Consider the following 13,498-nt stretch of genomic DNA (forward strand, 5'->3'; position numbering starts at 1 on the left):
CACCAGCAGGCGAGGGGGTCGGGGGAGTGGGTTCATCTCACAAGATCTGGGCCTTGGCAAGAATTTGGCATATCTCCACTTCGCGACACCCCCTTCTCCACCCCCTGGTCGGCGGTGTATAGGGAAAGCCAGCCGTCGGCTAGCGGGGGGCCGGGGTGGGCATCCAGGCCCAGCAAAGCCACGGCTCCAGCGACCAAACCCACCAAAGAAGAAACGAACGAGGCGTCCGAAGAATAGTAATATCATCGTCATCGTCATCAGAACAATCCACAAGCACAGCTAGAAGGGGAAGATCCGGGGATGCCCGAGCGCTCGGGAGCAGAGTCCGCTGTCGAGGAACGGTTCGAAAAACAGGTCACAGATGTCCAAGCGCAAACACGACCACGGGACACGACCACGGGGAAGGTCCATGCTTCGACAGAGAATGCAAGTCGTCTCGGCGGAGCACCGCTCAGTGCGGGGGCGGGCAGCGCGGGGGGCGGGCGGCGCGGGGCTTTGGAAGGAAGGTTTGTATCAGAGTTTTGGAACATTTTCATTGCAACACCCGTTCACCTGGCTGGACAGACACGGGGGGGGCTGGGGAGAGGGGGCGGCTGGGTCTGGAGAGGTCACGGCCGGGCTTGGGCGCGGGGCGGGGTTGATTGGTTGGTTTTTTTTTTTTTGTTGCTGTTGATTTTTTTGTTGGTTTTGTTGGGGTTTTTTCTGCAAACACAGGCACTGGAAGGGGGCGGGGGGGGACACGTGCATGCGGGCGCGTGCTCGGCACCGCTGCTCCCGGCTAGCGGCTCAGCTCAAATCACCGTCTCCTTCGGGACGAAACCAAAACAGCCAGCGGTAGCTCTGCAAGACACAAACACACACATGCCGTGGGCCGTGCCAGCCCCGCAGAGCCCGTGCCGGGACGGCCCCCGGGGCAGACGCAGCGGGAGGCCCCAGGGGCTCTGCCCCGGCCGCAGAGCTGCGTCTACACCAGGGTTTGGCTGCCGTAGCGGGAGGGGAGTCTTGTCACTCTCCAAGCCAGCAGAGCTTCCTAGTGTAGACCGGGCCTAGCTGCTCCTGCTGCGGGCTTCCACCAGAACCAGACCTGCTGACCCACCCCGTCGAGGGTCCTTCCTCGTGGGCACAGCCCCCTCTGCCAGCCCAAAGCAGGGTTGGGTCAGCAGGGGCTGGTTCTGGTCGCACCATCCCTGGAGCAGCACCGGTGGGGGTGAGGGTGGTCCGCCCGGCGGGGGGGGGGGGTCGCTCGGGCCCTGGCCTCACCTTCACTGCAACGGTGCCACGGGTGCCCCCGAGCAGTGGAAGTGGACATTCTGCCACTTGCCGTCACGGCGGTGCCAGACGCGGGTCTCCTCGGACTGGCTGGTGCGGGGGCGGCCCTGCCCGTCGATGTACTGCGTCAGGCGGATGTAGGCGATGCAGGCGGCGTCCTCCCCGATCACGTGCACGTGGGGGTTCAGGATGGTTGTGTGGATGGGCTTGTTGTTTTTGGATAACACTGGGGAGGCAGAGAGGCTCTGTGAGCCGGGGGGCGGCCTGCACCCCCGGGCCAGGGGGACGGGCCCACGGGACCAGCGGTGAGCCCGGGGAACGCAATTACAGCCTGGGCGGGTCGTGGGGGGTCCTGGGGTGGGGGCAGCTCTTGGAGGATCATGGGGAGGGGGCAGGTCTTGGGGGCAGGGCTGTGGTGAGGCCCACTGAGTCAGAGTCAGGAGGCGTCTTGCTCTGAGCATCAAATCAAGGGCCAGGGCCCAGCCAGAAGGATCCTGGGTGCTGAGCTGGGTTGGGCTGACAGGACCCCTGGGCGCCAAGCCAGGCCAGCCAGCAGGACCTCTGAGCGCCAAGCGGGGCCAGGGGGCAGGTCCCCCCAAGTCCTGTGCTGTGCTGGCCGATACGACCACTGGGCACCGTGCTGGGCCGGCTGCCAGCAACCCCAGGCACTGAGCCAAGCCCAGCCAGCAGGCCCCCGAACCCTGCGCTGGGCTGGCCAAGGTGAGCCTGGAGGCCGAGCTGGGCCGGCCGTCAGCACCCCTGGGTGCAGGCTCCGGGGGGCCCAGCCCGGCCCTGGCAGTGGGCACGCTCACTCACAGTTTTCGAAGTAGAATCGGTGGAAGTCCATCCCCTCGACCAGGTTGCCCAGGGCTTCGGGTTCGAATGACGTCAGGCCTGGGTCGCAGATCTTCCTAGAAGGGAAGAGCTGGGCGGTGAGCCACCGGGCAGGGCGCCTGGCCGCGCCCCAGCCCCACCCAGAGAGAACCCGCTGCCCCTCCGCCGGGACCCCCCATCTCCCCACCTGGCGGGCAGGGCCCCTGCCTCCTCCCCCGCCTGGGCTTGGCTCTCAGCATGGCCCGGGGGGTGGGGTGGGGCCCTTGCCCTGGCTGCCCGCAGAGCCCCCCACCCAGCCCCGCTCGGCCCCCGGGGACTCACGCGTAGGCCTCGAAGTCCCCGTTGTTCACGGCCTCGATCAGCTGCTCGGTGATCTTGATGATTTCCTGCTTGCGGGCTGCAGGGCGGAGAACGGGGGGTGTCAGCAGGGGGCGGGCACCGGGGGGAGCCCGTGGCCCCCTGGGCCAGACCTGGCCGTTACCCACGGGTGGGCTGGCTCATCGCGACCCACCGTCTGCTGGTCCGGGGCAGAGCCCGGCACACGGGCCTGCCCCCTTCCGCCCTGGCCGAGGCGCTGTGTGTGTGGGTGTGTGTCTGGGGGGTGCATACGGGGGACGCCCGCTCTGGCCCTGCCTGGTGGGCGCCCCCAGGGCTTCTGCCTCCAGGGCCCACAACCGGGCACCGCCCACCAGAGCAGCATGCCCTGAAAAACCAGTCAGCTCGAGTCCCTTCCTCACACCCTCCCGGCCCAGCCCCATAACCCTCCCACGCCCCATACCCACCATCTCCCCTGTGCCCCATATCCAGCCCGGGTCCAGAAACCTCCCACGCCCCATTCCCAGCCCAAGGCCACAAGCCTGCTGCACCCTATGCCCACCACAGCCCTCCCATGCCCCATGCCCACCCCTCTGGTGCCCCTTGCCCAGCCAAGCCCTATAGCCCTCCTGCAGCCCATGCCACAAACCGCCCCCACCCCCCGTGCTCCATGCCTGACCCCCATCGCTGTGAAGCAGGCCTGTGGGGAGGAAGGGGGCCTGGGAGAAGCCCAGGCGACCCATTTAGCTCAGCGCCCATGCATTATGCAGCAGAGCCGCGGCTCAGCTCCCCGCCAAGGCTGGCTCCTCGGAGCGGCGCTCGGAAACTTCTGGCCTGCCCTGCGGCATCCATTTCCTGCCCCCGGGCCCCGCTGGGATCCCCCCTCCTTCCCCACGGGCCTGGCAGCCAGCCAGCCCTGCCCCTTGTGCCCTCCTGGGCTGGGGCAGAGCGGAGCTGAGCCTCTCCAGGGGGCAGGGGTTGGGGTCAGGGCATCCCGCCCCGCTCCCAGTCACAGCGGGGCGAGGGAGGGGAGATGCAGGCCCTGAGATACTTCAATCCAGTGCAGTGGGGGGTTCTAGTCTAACCCCTCTCTAGCCGGCACCCCCGGCCTCAAAGCTCCTAGGGGCCTGGAGCCTGCCCCAGAGGGGCTCTTCTTGCCAGGCACCCCGGTTCCCCTTTCTCTCGCTGTCTGGCCATGGTCCCTGCTCGCCCACAGAACAGCCCCTGCAAGGAGTGATGCGTGGGGACACCCCCTCCCTGCCCAGCATAGCTGGGGGAATACACGGGAGGCACACCAGGCATCAATACCACCAGCCGTGGGCAAGGGCGAGGGGCCAGCTGGCCCGCACGGAGGAGTTGCACAGTCATGGCCCGTCTCGTCCGGGCTCCTGGCTGCATCAGTGGCCAGCCCCAGGTGGTTCAGCAGAAGCCAACAGTGGCAGATGGGGGCTAATCTGTCTCCCTCCATCCCTGCCTGAGGCTGGTTTTAGCCCTGAAGCACGAGCTTTGCTATCCCTTCTCAAATTCGCTGCCATTAACTGTGCTGACTCTGGAGGTTCTTGTTAGCCACACAACCGTCTCATCCTTTTTGACTCTTGTTCTTGGCCTCAACTGCTTCCAGTGACAGGGAGTTCCACCAGCTAACGGTGTGACAAAACAGCTCCCTTTATCGGTTTTGAATTTCAGTGTCCCTGAATGTTGCCTTGTTCTTATGTTTGGAGATGGGAGAACAGACGCTTCCCCTGCTTTTAGCTTATGCTTTTAGCCGGTCCCCTCTTATTTGTCGCCTCACGAAGGGAAATGAGCCCAGTCCTTTAAATCGCTCGTCACAGGAGTGTTATTCCAGGCCCTTGTTCGTTCCCATGGTGCACTGAGCTGGGGGGCCTGGTCCTGCCCACCAGAGCCAGATGGGGCTCCCCCACTGATTTCTAGAATGGCTTGATAGTATTTTTCGGAAGTGTCTAAGAAAGCCCCTCTAAGCCACACGGCCCGGTGGAGCCAGGTGCGTGTGAATAGCATTTTGGGGCTGCAGGTCTCTGGGTGGGTCTGCGTGGGGAACTGACGGCTCGGTTATTAGTTACAAGTCATGTTATTGTAGCCACGGTCCAGGTACCCAGCTCAGGCTGACAATACTGCTGTGGTTAGACCAGGACAGCTCCCCGCACAGACACACTGACCCCAGGGCTGGACAGCTGCAACTAGAGCCAAACCCTCAGGCCAGCCGATCTCTGTGGACAGGCAGGCCCAGGGGGCGTGGGACGCTGCGGCCCCTCTGGGCGCCGTGTGCCAGGCTTCTCCTGGCTCCCTTGACCATTGGAGAGGGATAGGGTGAGCGAGGCCTGGCCCAGACCCACAGGAACATCCAGCAGGGACTTCCCAGGGGCAAGCCCATCCCCACTCCTCTGCCCAACACACTCCCCCCCCCCCCCCGAGAGCCTGCACCCATCCTTCTTGCCTGGGGCCCTCCATGCAACTGCCCCACTGCTGAAATCCCCAGGCCCTCCTCACTCCCTGCCTATGGGGCTTCCCCCACAGGCCCCCTGCCCTCCGCTGCTCACTTCCTCACCCGGACCCAGGTGCTACCCTACGTGCTCTCCAGGCTGGTCCCCAGACCCGCTGGCTCGCCATCCCTGCCCCTGCTCAAGCTCCAGCCCCCCGGTCCCCTCCACAGCGTGGGTGCAAGAGCCTTCTCCCCTGCAGCCTCCCGGCCTCGCTGCCCTCATTTCCAATGGCACTGGTAACCTTTGCTCCTCCCGCACCCAGCCCACGCACTACAGCCCCCTCCCGCTCAGCACCACGCGGCGCATGCCGTGTCCGGGCCCAGCTGGATGCCAGGGTCCCAGCCCAGGGCCTTGACACTTTCGAGGAAGAGGAGATGCGAGGGGCCCTTGGGGTTGAGCCCTTGTGCTGTAACCCCGGCTCCTCTCTCAGATTCACACCACGCAGACGGGAGCAGAACTAGGCCCCCTGAACGGCGCCAGGCTGTGGCCGTATCAGGACATCAGCCCTGGCCTGCGGGAGGGACCTCGCGCCCTGGGCCCCGGGTTGAACAGCCCATACCCTCTTGGGATCAGCCAGCCAGCACCAGTCCTCGCTGCCCAGAAACCACCCAGCATGCCCTCCTGGGGCAAGTGCCACAACCCCTACTGAGCCTTGCTCCCCTGCCCCGGGTCTGCCCCCCACCCCTGAGTTAATTCAAATCCCTGCCCCTCCACATCAGCTCCGGCTAATCGTCCTTAGCACCCAGCAGAGCCTTCAGGGGAAGGGAACGCTCTGTCCCCACCCCAGCCCGCTCCAGAGACTCCCCAAATCCTTCCCTGGCCCCAGCCAAACCAGCCCTTACCTGGGAGCCTGCCGGCCATGCCTGCTCCTCTCTGCTCAGCTCCCCATCCCTGGCTCAGTGCTAGCTGCCGGGCACGGCAGCTCCCATTCCCTGTGTCTGCCCCTGTCATCCAGCCCTGTAAACGATCCACGCCGGGACTCCCGGTGCCCAGGACACCCGCCTCTCCGCTCCAGGGAAACAAGTGTGAACCTGAACTGAGCAAAACTCTCCTCCCGCCAGCATGTCCCAACACAGCTCTGCCGACGCCCCTCAGTCCTGACCCAGCAGCCCTCTCTGATACCCCCACTCCGCCCCCCGACTCTGCCAGTGGCCCTCCATGCTGCCGTGCCAGCCCACTGGTTCCAACCTGGGCATTGCGGACGGGTTTGGGCTCCGTGCCAGGAGAGGACACACTGAGACCCAGCCCCGGGGCAGCTGCCAGGGCAGATTTCAGGGCGGATCCAAGCTGGGTGACTGAGGTCGAGCCGCAGCCCCCCTCCCCAAGCCCCACTACTTACGCTGGGGAGGCAGAGGGTTCGTGACAGCTGGAGATGGGCAGGGCTGGCTGGCGGCAGTGTCCGGGGGCCCGGAGCCCCTCCTCACCGTGTTCAAAAGGTCAGAGAACCTGGCGGCTGGGCCGGGAAGGCCGAGAGATGGGTGAGAAGATGCATGGAATGGAAAGGTGACACGGGGAGGAGCCCAGGGAAAGACGGGATTCACCTGGCCTGGGACGCATGCCCTCCCCGCCAGACCCAGTCACGGCAGCACCGAGGCCGGGCGGAGCCCCTCGGGCACGGGTCTCTCCCCAGCACCTTCCGGCTGAGCAGAGGAGCCGAAAAGGGGAGAGCGCTGGTTGTTTTTACATTCAAAAATCCAGCTCTCCGGAGCGCAGACCACGCAGGGCTGTGATCGAGGTGCCAGGGAGGGGTTCGGGAAGGGGAGGGCTGGTGAAAGCCCCCCGCTTTTGTTTATGGCCCTAGTAATCCACTGGGGGCTGCATGTTCCTGGCTCCCCTCGGTGCCCGACCTGCAGGGATGAGTTTGTTCCAGCCCCAGCTGGAGAGTTTTAGCTCAAGCTCGTGTTTTAGCTGGACACAAATGGCCCCTCTTTGGTGGGAGATGTGGCCCCGAGACGCGCCCCCCCTCCCGCCCCAAAGACAGCACCACCGAGTCAGGGACGAGCCTGCTTCTAAAGGCAAAAACCAGCAGGAGAAGCCTTGATACCTGCCCTGCCGGCCCTTGGCACCATGCTGGAAAGGAGCGAGGGGCCCCAGCCCTGACCCCCCCATCCCCGTGGTGGGGTGGCTTATGGGGAGCGGAGCGGCCCGCACCGGCTTTGCTCCAACTGTGTGCAGGGCTCATGGCGCAGCATTGCCAGGCGGGCACTGTGGTCGCTGCGGCACTCAGCTCTGCAGCGGGCGTGGGGTGGGCACACCCTGTTGCTGTTTAGCCCAGCGAAGAGAGGCCAGCTCCTGGCCCGGGCACCATTCGGCAGCGGTGAAATGGGGGTGGCGGATGCCCACGTTGGGACCTAGCCGGCCCCGCCTTGGTGAGGGGCTGCGGTGGGCAGAACCGCACCAGAAGGGGCCCGGTTCCTTTCAAGCCAAAGGAGACAGAGCATGTCTAGAGGCCTTTGCTTTGGCCCGGAAGAGGGACAGTGATTGGGTCCCGCTGGAAAACCCTGGGGCCCGTTGCTTGCCCAATCCCAGCAGGCACGCCCGACTAGAACCGGGGCTGTCAGCTGCCACTCGGACCAGGGGGAATTGCCCAGGCTCAGAGCGGTGGCAATGCTCGGGGCAACGTCCCCGGTTGGCTGCCCTGGGATGGCAGGCTCAAGGCTAAGGACAGGGGAGTCCCCACAAGTCGTGTCCAGCTCGGCCTCCACACACAGAGCACAGAGCAAACGCCCGGCGCTCAGACCAGGAGCCCCGAAAGAAGCTAGCGAAGGGGCAGATGAGCCGTAGTCCCCACCGCATGCCGCTGGGAGGCACCCGACGGGCGACTTCACCCGGTCATGGCGACCACAGAAACAAGCACAGCGCTTCCAGTGCCGAGCCGCAGGCCCCCCAGCCCTGCTACTTACGCTGGGGAACAAGCGGGTTCGCCACGGCTGGAGACGGGCAGGGCTGGCTTACGGTAGGCTGCGGCCCCTCAGTGTCCGGGGGCCCAGAGCCCTTCCTCACCGTGCTTAAAATATCAGAGAACTTGGTGGCTGGGATGGGACAGACGAGAGAAGGATGAGGAGACAGGTGGAATGGAAGCGTGACGGAGAGGAGGAGTGCGGGGAAGAGCCCGGAGCTGCGGGGAGGCCAGGGGGCTTTTTGAGTTGGCTGGCCCAGCCGCACTGGTTCCGATAGCCAGCGTGCCCTGCGCTCTGCCTATGACCCTGGGGAATGGGACTGGTCTGTGGTTTAGTGTCAGGGCTCCCTAGGGGGCTGAGAGCCAAGAACGCCTGGCTTCGAACCCCAGCCCTGCAATGGACTCGCTGCGTGACTTGGGCCGGGCGCACAGTGGTACCTTGCCATTCTGGGGATGGTAATGATTAACCCCCTCTTTAGCTCTGTGTCTGTACAGCGCCTGGCGCAGTGGGGTCCTGGGGCACGTGGACGTGCCAGTAATACAGTGACCTCTCGTGCACGAGTCTGGAGGCCGGTACTGGGACGATCAGTAGAAGGGAGCGATGCTGGCAAATCCAGCTTATAACGCTGCTGTTTGGAGGGGCGCAAGGCAGCAGGAGGCTAAGCCAGCAAACAAGTTCCTGATGAAGTGGGGAGAGAAATGCTCAGCTCTGCTCCCCTGGGGTTTAGGGAAGAGTTCAGGCAGCATCCCAGGGGAAATGCCGGCTGACTTCAGACAAGTACTGCAGGAACGGGTGGAGGGCAGAGATGAAAGGGAAGAGGTCGTGCTGGGGAGGGGGGCAGCATGGCAGGGGCTTTAGAGCGAGTCTCGCGATGTTTGCTCTCTCTTGAAGCCCCAGCTCCTGGAGGCAGGTGATTACCAATAAAGGCTCAGCTTTCCCGCCACTGGCATCACCTGCCTCGCGGAGAAAAGCTTGGCAAGTAACCTAAAGGCGCAGAAACCGGGCGGCAACGAAATGGAACCCAACCTTCATTGGGTCTTTTTTTTTGAAATCTCAGTCAGGTCTGACGAGGCCACGTTCCGGATTCTGAGGGCCTGGCTCGTCCTGTTTGATTGTCTTACGCCGGCAGCCCTGAACGTGAGCGTCTCCGGGAGCCGGGCCTTCCAGGAAAACTGCACCCATTGCAAGACTCACTCTCAAAGCACGAGAGGCGGCAGATCCGTCTCTCTAGCTTGGCTCCTGGACACCGGGACCTCCTGCCCAAGCCCCAGGGGACAGTCACCTGCAGGGCTGATTGTTCTGCCACAGAGGCCCCAGTCACACCCGCTACTTACGCTGGGGAGGCGGAGGGTTTGTGACAGCTGGAGATGGGCAGGGCTGGCTGGTGGTAGGTTGCAGCCCTTCAGCATCCGGGGGCCCGGAGCCCCTCCTCACCGTGAATAAAATGTCAGAGAACCTGGCAGCTGGGACAGGACAGACAAAAGAATGGAGAGAAGGATGAGAAAACAAATGGAATGGAAAAGCGGCAGACAGGAGGAAAGCAGGGGAGGAGCAGGTGTGGGAGGAGCAGGTGTGGGAGTAGCTGGTGTGGGAGGAGGGTCTGTATTGATTTCCAAGAGCAGGGCTTCTCCGGTGCTGTCAGGGACAGGGAGCAAGGCTATGGACTCCGTGGCGCTAATTTCCCTCTAAGGACCCCTTGGTATTAATACCAAAACCAACCTGCCGTGGCAAAGCCCCTCGGTGCCACAAGGGGCTAGCCCAGGTCGTCGCCTTGCGGCAGGAGAAGGCTGCATTCGTCCTCCAGAACCCACCCCTGCATCCCAGTCTGGGCAAGGGGTGGGGGGGCAGGTGACGGGCGGAAAGGAAAGGCTCCCGGGGCACTTCACTGCGTCGAGATGAACGCCTAACACGCTAAACGCAGACCACGCCTCCGTGCTGCCCAGCTGAGTGGGCACAAAGGGGCCACAGGCAGGCATCCCCTGGTGCAGGCAGCCCCTCTGCCCAGACACAGGGCTCTGTGCCAGCTCCCGGCAGAGTGGAGACCAGAAGGGACGTGGCAGGAGCAGAGAGCAGTGCAACAATTTTGCACCCTTTGCAAAGGCCCAGAGGCTGGGGTGCGATTTAGGGCAGCCCTCGCGTGCTCCGGGGTGGGGTGGAGGGGATGTATCTGCCCCCGCAGCCGCTGAACAGGGCAGAGTGGCTGGGGTTACTCCCTGCCCTCTAGGTGCCCTGTCCTCAGCATGGCTAGCCATTATAATCCCCTCCCTAACCTGGATCCCAGGCGAGTCCTGCCCTGCGTCCACCCGCACGACAGCCAGCCCCAGCACGGCTCTCCTGCCAGAGCCGATATCCCACTTCCCGGCTGCGTCCCCGTCGGACACTGACTGTGGGCCCCTGGGCCTGCCTGATGCCCCACACGAGATGGCAAAGCCCCACGAGTTCCCCCCGGGGCCCAGGCAGGGTTGTTCCCCCAGGACGTTTTCTAGCGCTCCGGCCACGGGGCCACTTGGGATGGGAGAGTGGCTGGACGGCCTGTGTGGGAGCAGGCCCTGCACCCCCAGGACGAGCAGTCCAGGTGACTTACACAGGGCAAGAGGAGATGGGCTGTACCAGGGCTCTTGGCTGGGGAAGTGGGGGAGAGCGAGCGGATACAGCAGGAGAGGGAGAGATCCCAGGGAAAGGAGGAACGCTGGGTTTCACACTGCGGGCTGCGGAGAGATGACCGTGGAGCCCTGAGGGGGCATGAATACAGAGAGAGAGACTGAGGCCCCAGGCTGGGAGCCAGGACTCCTGGGTTCTACGCCCGGCTCTGCCCCTGACTCCCAGGTGCTCCATGGCATCGCCCGCTCTCTGACATGGGGCTGGTGACCCAGAGCCCCGCCAGAGGCTACGGGGAATGCTGGCCGGGATCCCGCAGCCCAGGTACCTAGGGCGCAGGAGCTGTGGAACGGCAGAGAAAATCGGTTTGAAAACCAAGCCCCAAAGCCTGCAGGAAAAGGGGATTTCGACCTGGATCCCTGGGGGAGTCCCAGCTCGGGCCAGCCCAGCACCGGCAGGAAACAGGAGAGGAGCCCAACGGCAGCCACATCGGCATGCAGCAAGCTCCAGCCCAAGGCATGCAGAGAGACTCCGGCCCAGCCAGGGCACACAAACAGCGCACCCTGTCCCAGACCCCCCGGCACACGCAGAGTGATCCCCCTCCCAGAACCCCCCACCCCCGGCACACGCAGAGCGAGCCCTGTCCCAGAACCCCTCACCCCCGGCACACGCAGACCGAACCCCGTCCCAGAACCCCCACCACTGGCACACACAGAGTGAGCCCTGTCCCAGACTCACCCCCCCCACCCCGGCACACGCAGAGGGAGCCCCGTCCCAGAATCCCCACAGGCTCCACATTCCCAGCTTCTGGCAAACAGAGGCTAGGGACACCATCCCTGCCCATCCTGGCTAATAGCATTGATGGACCTATCCTCCATGAACTTATCTATTTCTTTTTTGAACCCTGTTGTAGTCTTGGCCTTCATAATATCCTTTGGCAAGGAGTTCCACAGGTTGACTGTGCATCGTGTGAAGAAATACTTCCTTTTGTGTGTTTTAAACCTGCTGCCTATTAATTTCCTTTGGTGACCCTAGTTCTTGTGTTATGAGAAGGAGTAAATAACACTTCCCTATCTACTTTCTCCACACCAGGCATGATTTTATAGACCTCAAGCATATCCCCCCTTAGTCATCTCTTTTCCAATCTGACAGGTCCCAGTCTTATTAATCACTCTTCATACGGAAGCTGTTCCATCCCCCTCATCATTTGTGTTTTCCTTTTCTGAACCTTTTCCAATTCCAATATATCTTTTTTGAGATGGGGCGACCACATCTGCAGGCAGTATTCCAGATGTGGGCGTACCATGGATTTATATAGAGGCAATATGATATTTTCTGTCTGATTTTCTATCCCTTTCTTAATGATTCTCAGCATTCTGTTCGTTATTTTGATGGCCGCTGCACATTGAGTGGATGTTATCAGAGAACTCTCCGCAAGGACTCCAAGATCTCTTTCTTGAGCGGTAACCGCTAATTTAGACCCCGTCGTTTGATAGGTATTGTTGGGACTCACCCATGGAATTCAGCTCCGGGTCCTCTCCACTGACTCCTGCCAGTTCTGAGCCACGGCAGTGCCCCAAGCTGGGTGAACCCCCCCAAACTGCCCCTAGATCCCACAGGATTGAAGTGTCTCTGGTTCAGTGTCCCCTCTCCTGTCTCTGCCCCCTCGTCTTCCCCAGGCCCCCCGCTTGGCCCCCATTCTGCCCCCTTGCTCCCAGCCGACCCCACAACTGCCCTTCTCCTGGCTGATCACTCAAGGCTGCTAACACAGAGACGCCAGCTGGCGGGCACGGCCTGCCACACCTTGCTGCCCGGCCAGCCCTGGGGGGCACCTGGCTGGCTGCTGGCGGGGCTGTTACCTTTCGTGTCCTCGTCCTCTATGGTGGTGTTGGTGCTGTCGGACGATTCCTGCGAAGACAGGCGGGAGAGGGAGAGAGACCAGAGAGAGCGTTAGGCAGGGCTGGGCCAGGGTCCCCCGGTGTCCGGGCCAGAGCCACGGCCCCAGCTCAACCCACGAGCCTTGTCCTGCGTCTGCCCCACATGTGGCCCCTCTGGGAGTGGTCTATTAGGGCCCCGCTCCTGCCCACTCTTGAGCCGGGAGTGATGCTCAGCAGAACTGTGATGTGGCAACCCCCTTCAGTACCCCCCTGTCACGGAGTCCCCGGGCGAGGCTCTGGAACTGCTCCCCATGAAGCCAGGCAGGACTCTGGGGAAGTCTCCTCTCGGGGAGCAGCCTGTCTGCAGGACACACAGCTCACCCGGCTCCACCTTCCTGGGTCTGACCCCGGAGCATTCAGCAGCCTCTGCCCCTCCGTGTGCTTCCCACAGCCAGTCCGCCCATACTGAGTCCTGGGGAAGCCAGAGGGTCCTGCCCCCCAACTCTGTAGTCAGACGGGACTCTCAGCCAGCCAGGAGAACAGAAGTTTTATTAGACAACAGGAACATGGTCTAAAACAGAGCTTGTAGGTGCAGAGAACAGGACCCCTCAGCCGGGTCCATTTTTGGGGGGGAGGGGGGGTGAGCCAGACAACCATGTCTGCACTTCACTCCATGTCCCGGCCAGCCCCAAACTGAAACTCCCTCCAGCCCCCCCTCCTCTGGGCTTTGTCCCTTTCCCAGGCCAGGAGGTCACCTGATTCTTTTGTTCTCCAACCCTTCAGCTCTCACCTTGCAGGGAGGAAGGGCCCAGGCCATCAGTTGCCAGGAAACAGGGTGTCGGCCATTCTCTGTGTCTAGACTCCTGCACACACCTGCCCTCTAGGGCTCTGCAAGGATCATACACCCTTATCCCACCACCTAGATACTTAAGAACTGCATAGGGGAAACTGAGGCACCCCCACAATATTCAGAGGAAACATTAAGAACAGTCCCGCTTTGTCACATCTCTCCCCCATTCGAGACCGAACTGAGCGGGGTCACTTTAGCCGGTGACCTGGGGAAGTTCAAAGCCACCAACGTTCCCATGGATGTCCCAACATCTCTCCTGTTCCTTGGTGGGAGTTACACCAGGCCCTTCCAGTTTCACGCCCTCCCTTAGGTCGGGGGTGGTCGATAGCACTCGCATGCCACATGTGGGAAGGT

At 62.9% G+C, this 13,498-nt stretch overlaps 1 protein-coding gene across 8 annotated transcripts in view; it reads right to left on the minus strand.

The window, feature by feature from the left end:
* Positions 1–225: 225 nt before the first annotated feature.
* The window catches only part of CAMK2B (calcium/calmodulin dependent protein kinase II beta), a 141,529-nt gene continuing 128,256 nt past the window's right edge, over positions 226–13,498 (minus strand). For 6 of the 8 annotated variants that reach the window (XM_073325408.1, XM_073325407.1, XM_073325406.1 and 3 more), the window contains 5 exons: positions 12,277–12,325; positions 2,425–2,500; positions 2,086–2,180; positions 1,261–1,495; positions 226–840 (listed from right to left, as the gene is read on the minus strand). In XM_073325408.1, coding sequence (XP_073181509.1) covers positions 1,263–1,495; positions 2,086–2,180; positions 2,425–2,500; positions 12,277–12,325 — 453 coding nt within the window. In that variant the 3' untranslated portion in view covers positions 226–840; positions 1,261–1,262. Of the gene's footprint in view, positions 841–1,260; positions 1,496–2,085; positions 2,181–2,424; positions 2,501–6,258; positions 6,373–7,822; positions 7,952–9,153; positions 9,283–12,276; positions 12,326–13,498 lie in introns of all 8 variants that reach the window. The other 2 variants (XM_073325409.1, XM_073325402.1) reach the window with 2 other exon arrangements.

The sequence above is a fragment of the Lepidochelys kempii genome, chromosome 26 (genome assembly GCF_965140265.1).
Source record: "Lepidochelys kempii isolate rLepKem1 chromosome 26, rLepKem1.hap2, whole genome shotgun sequence".
NCBI classification, from domain to species: domain Eukaryota; kingdom Metazoa; phylum Chordata; order Testudines; family Cheloniidae; genus Lepidochelys; species Lepidochelys kempii.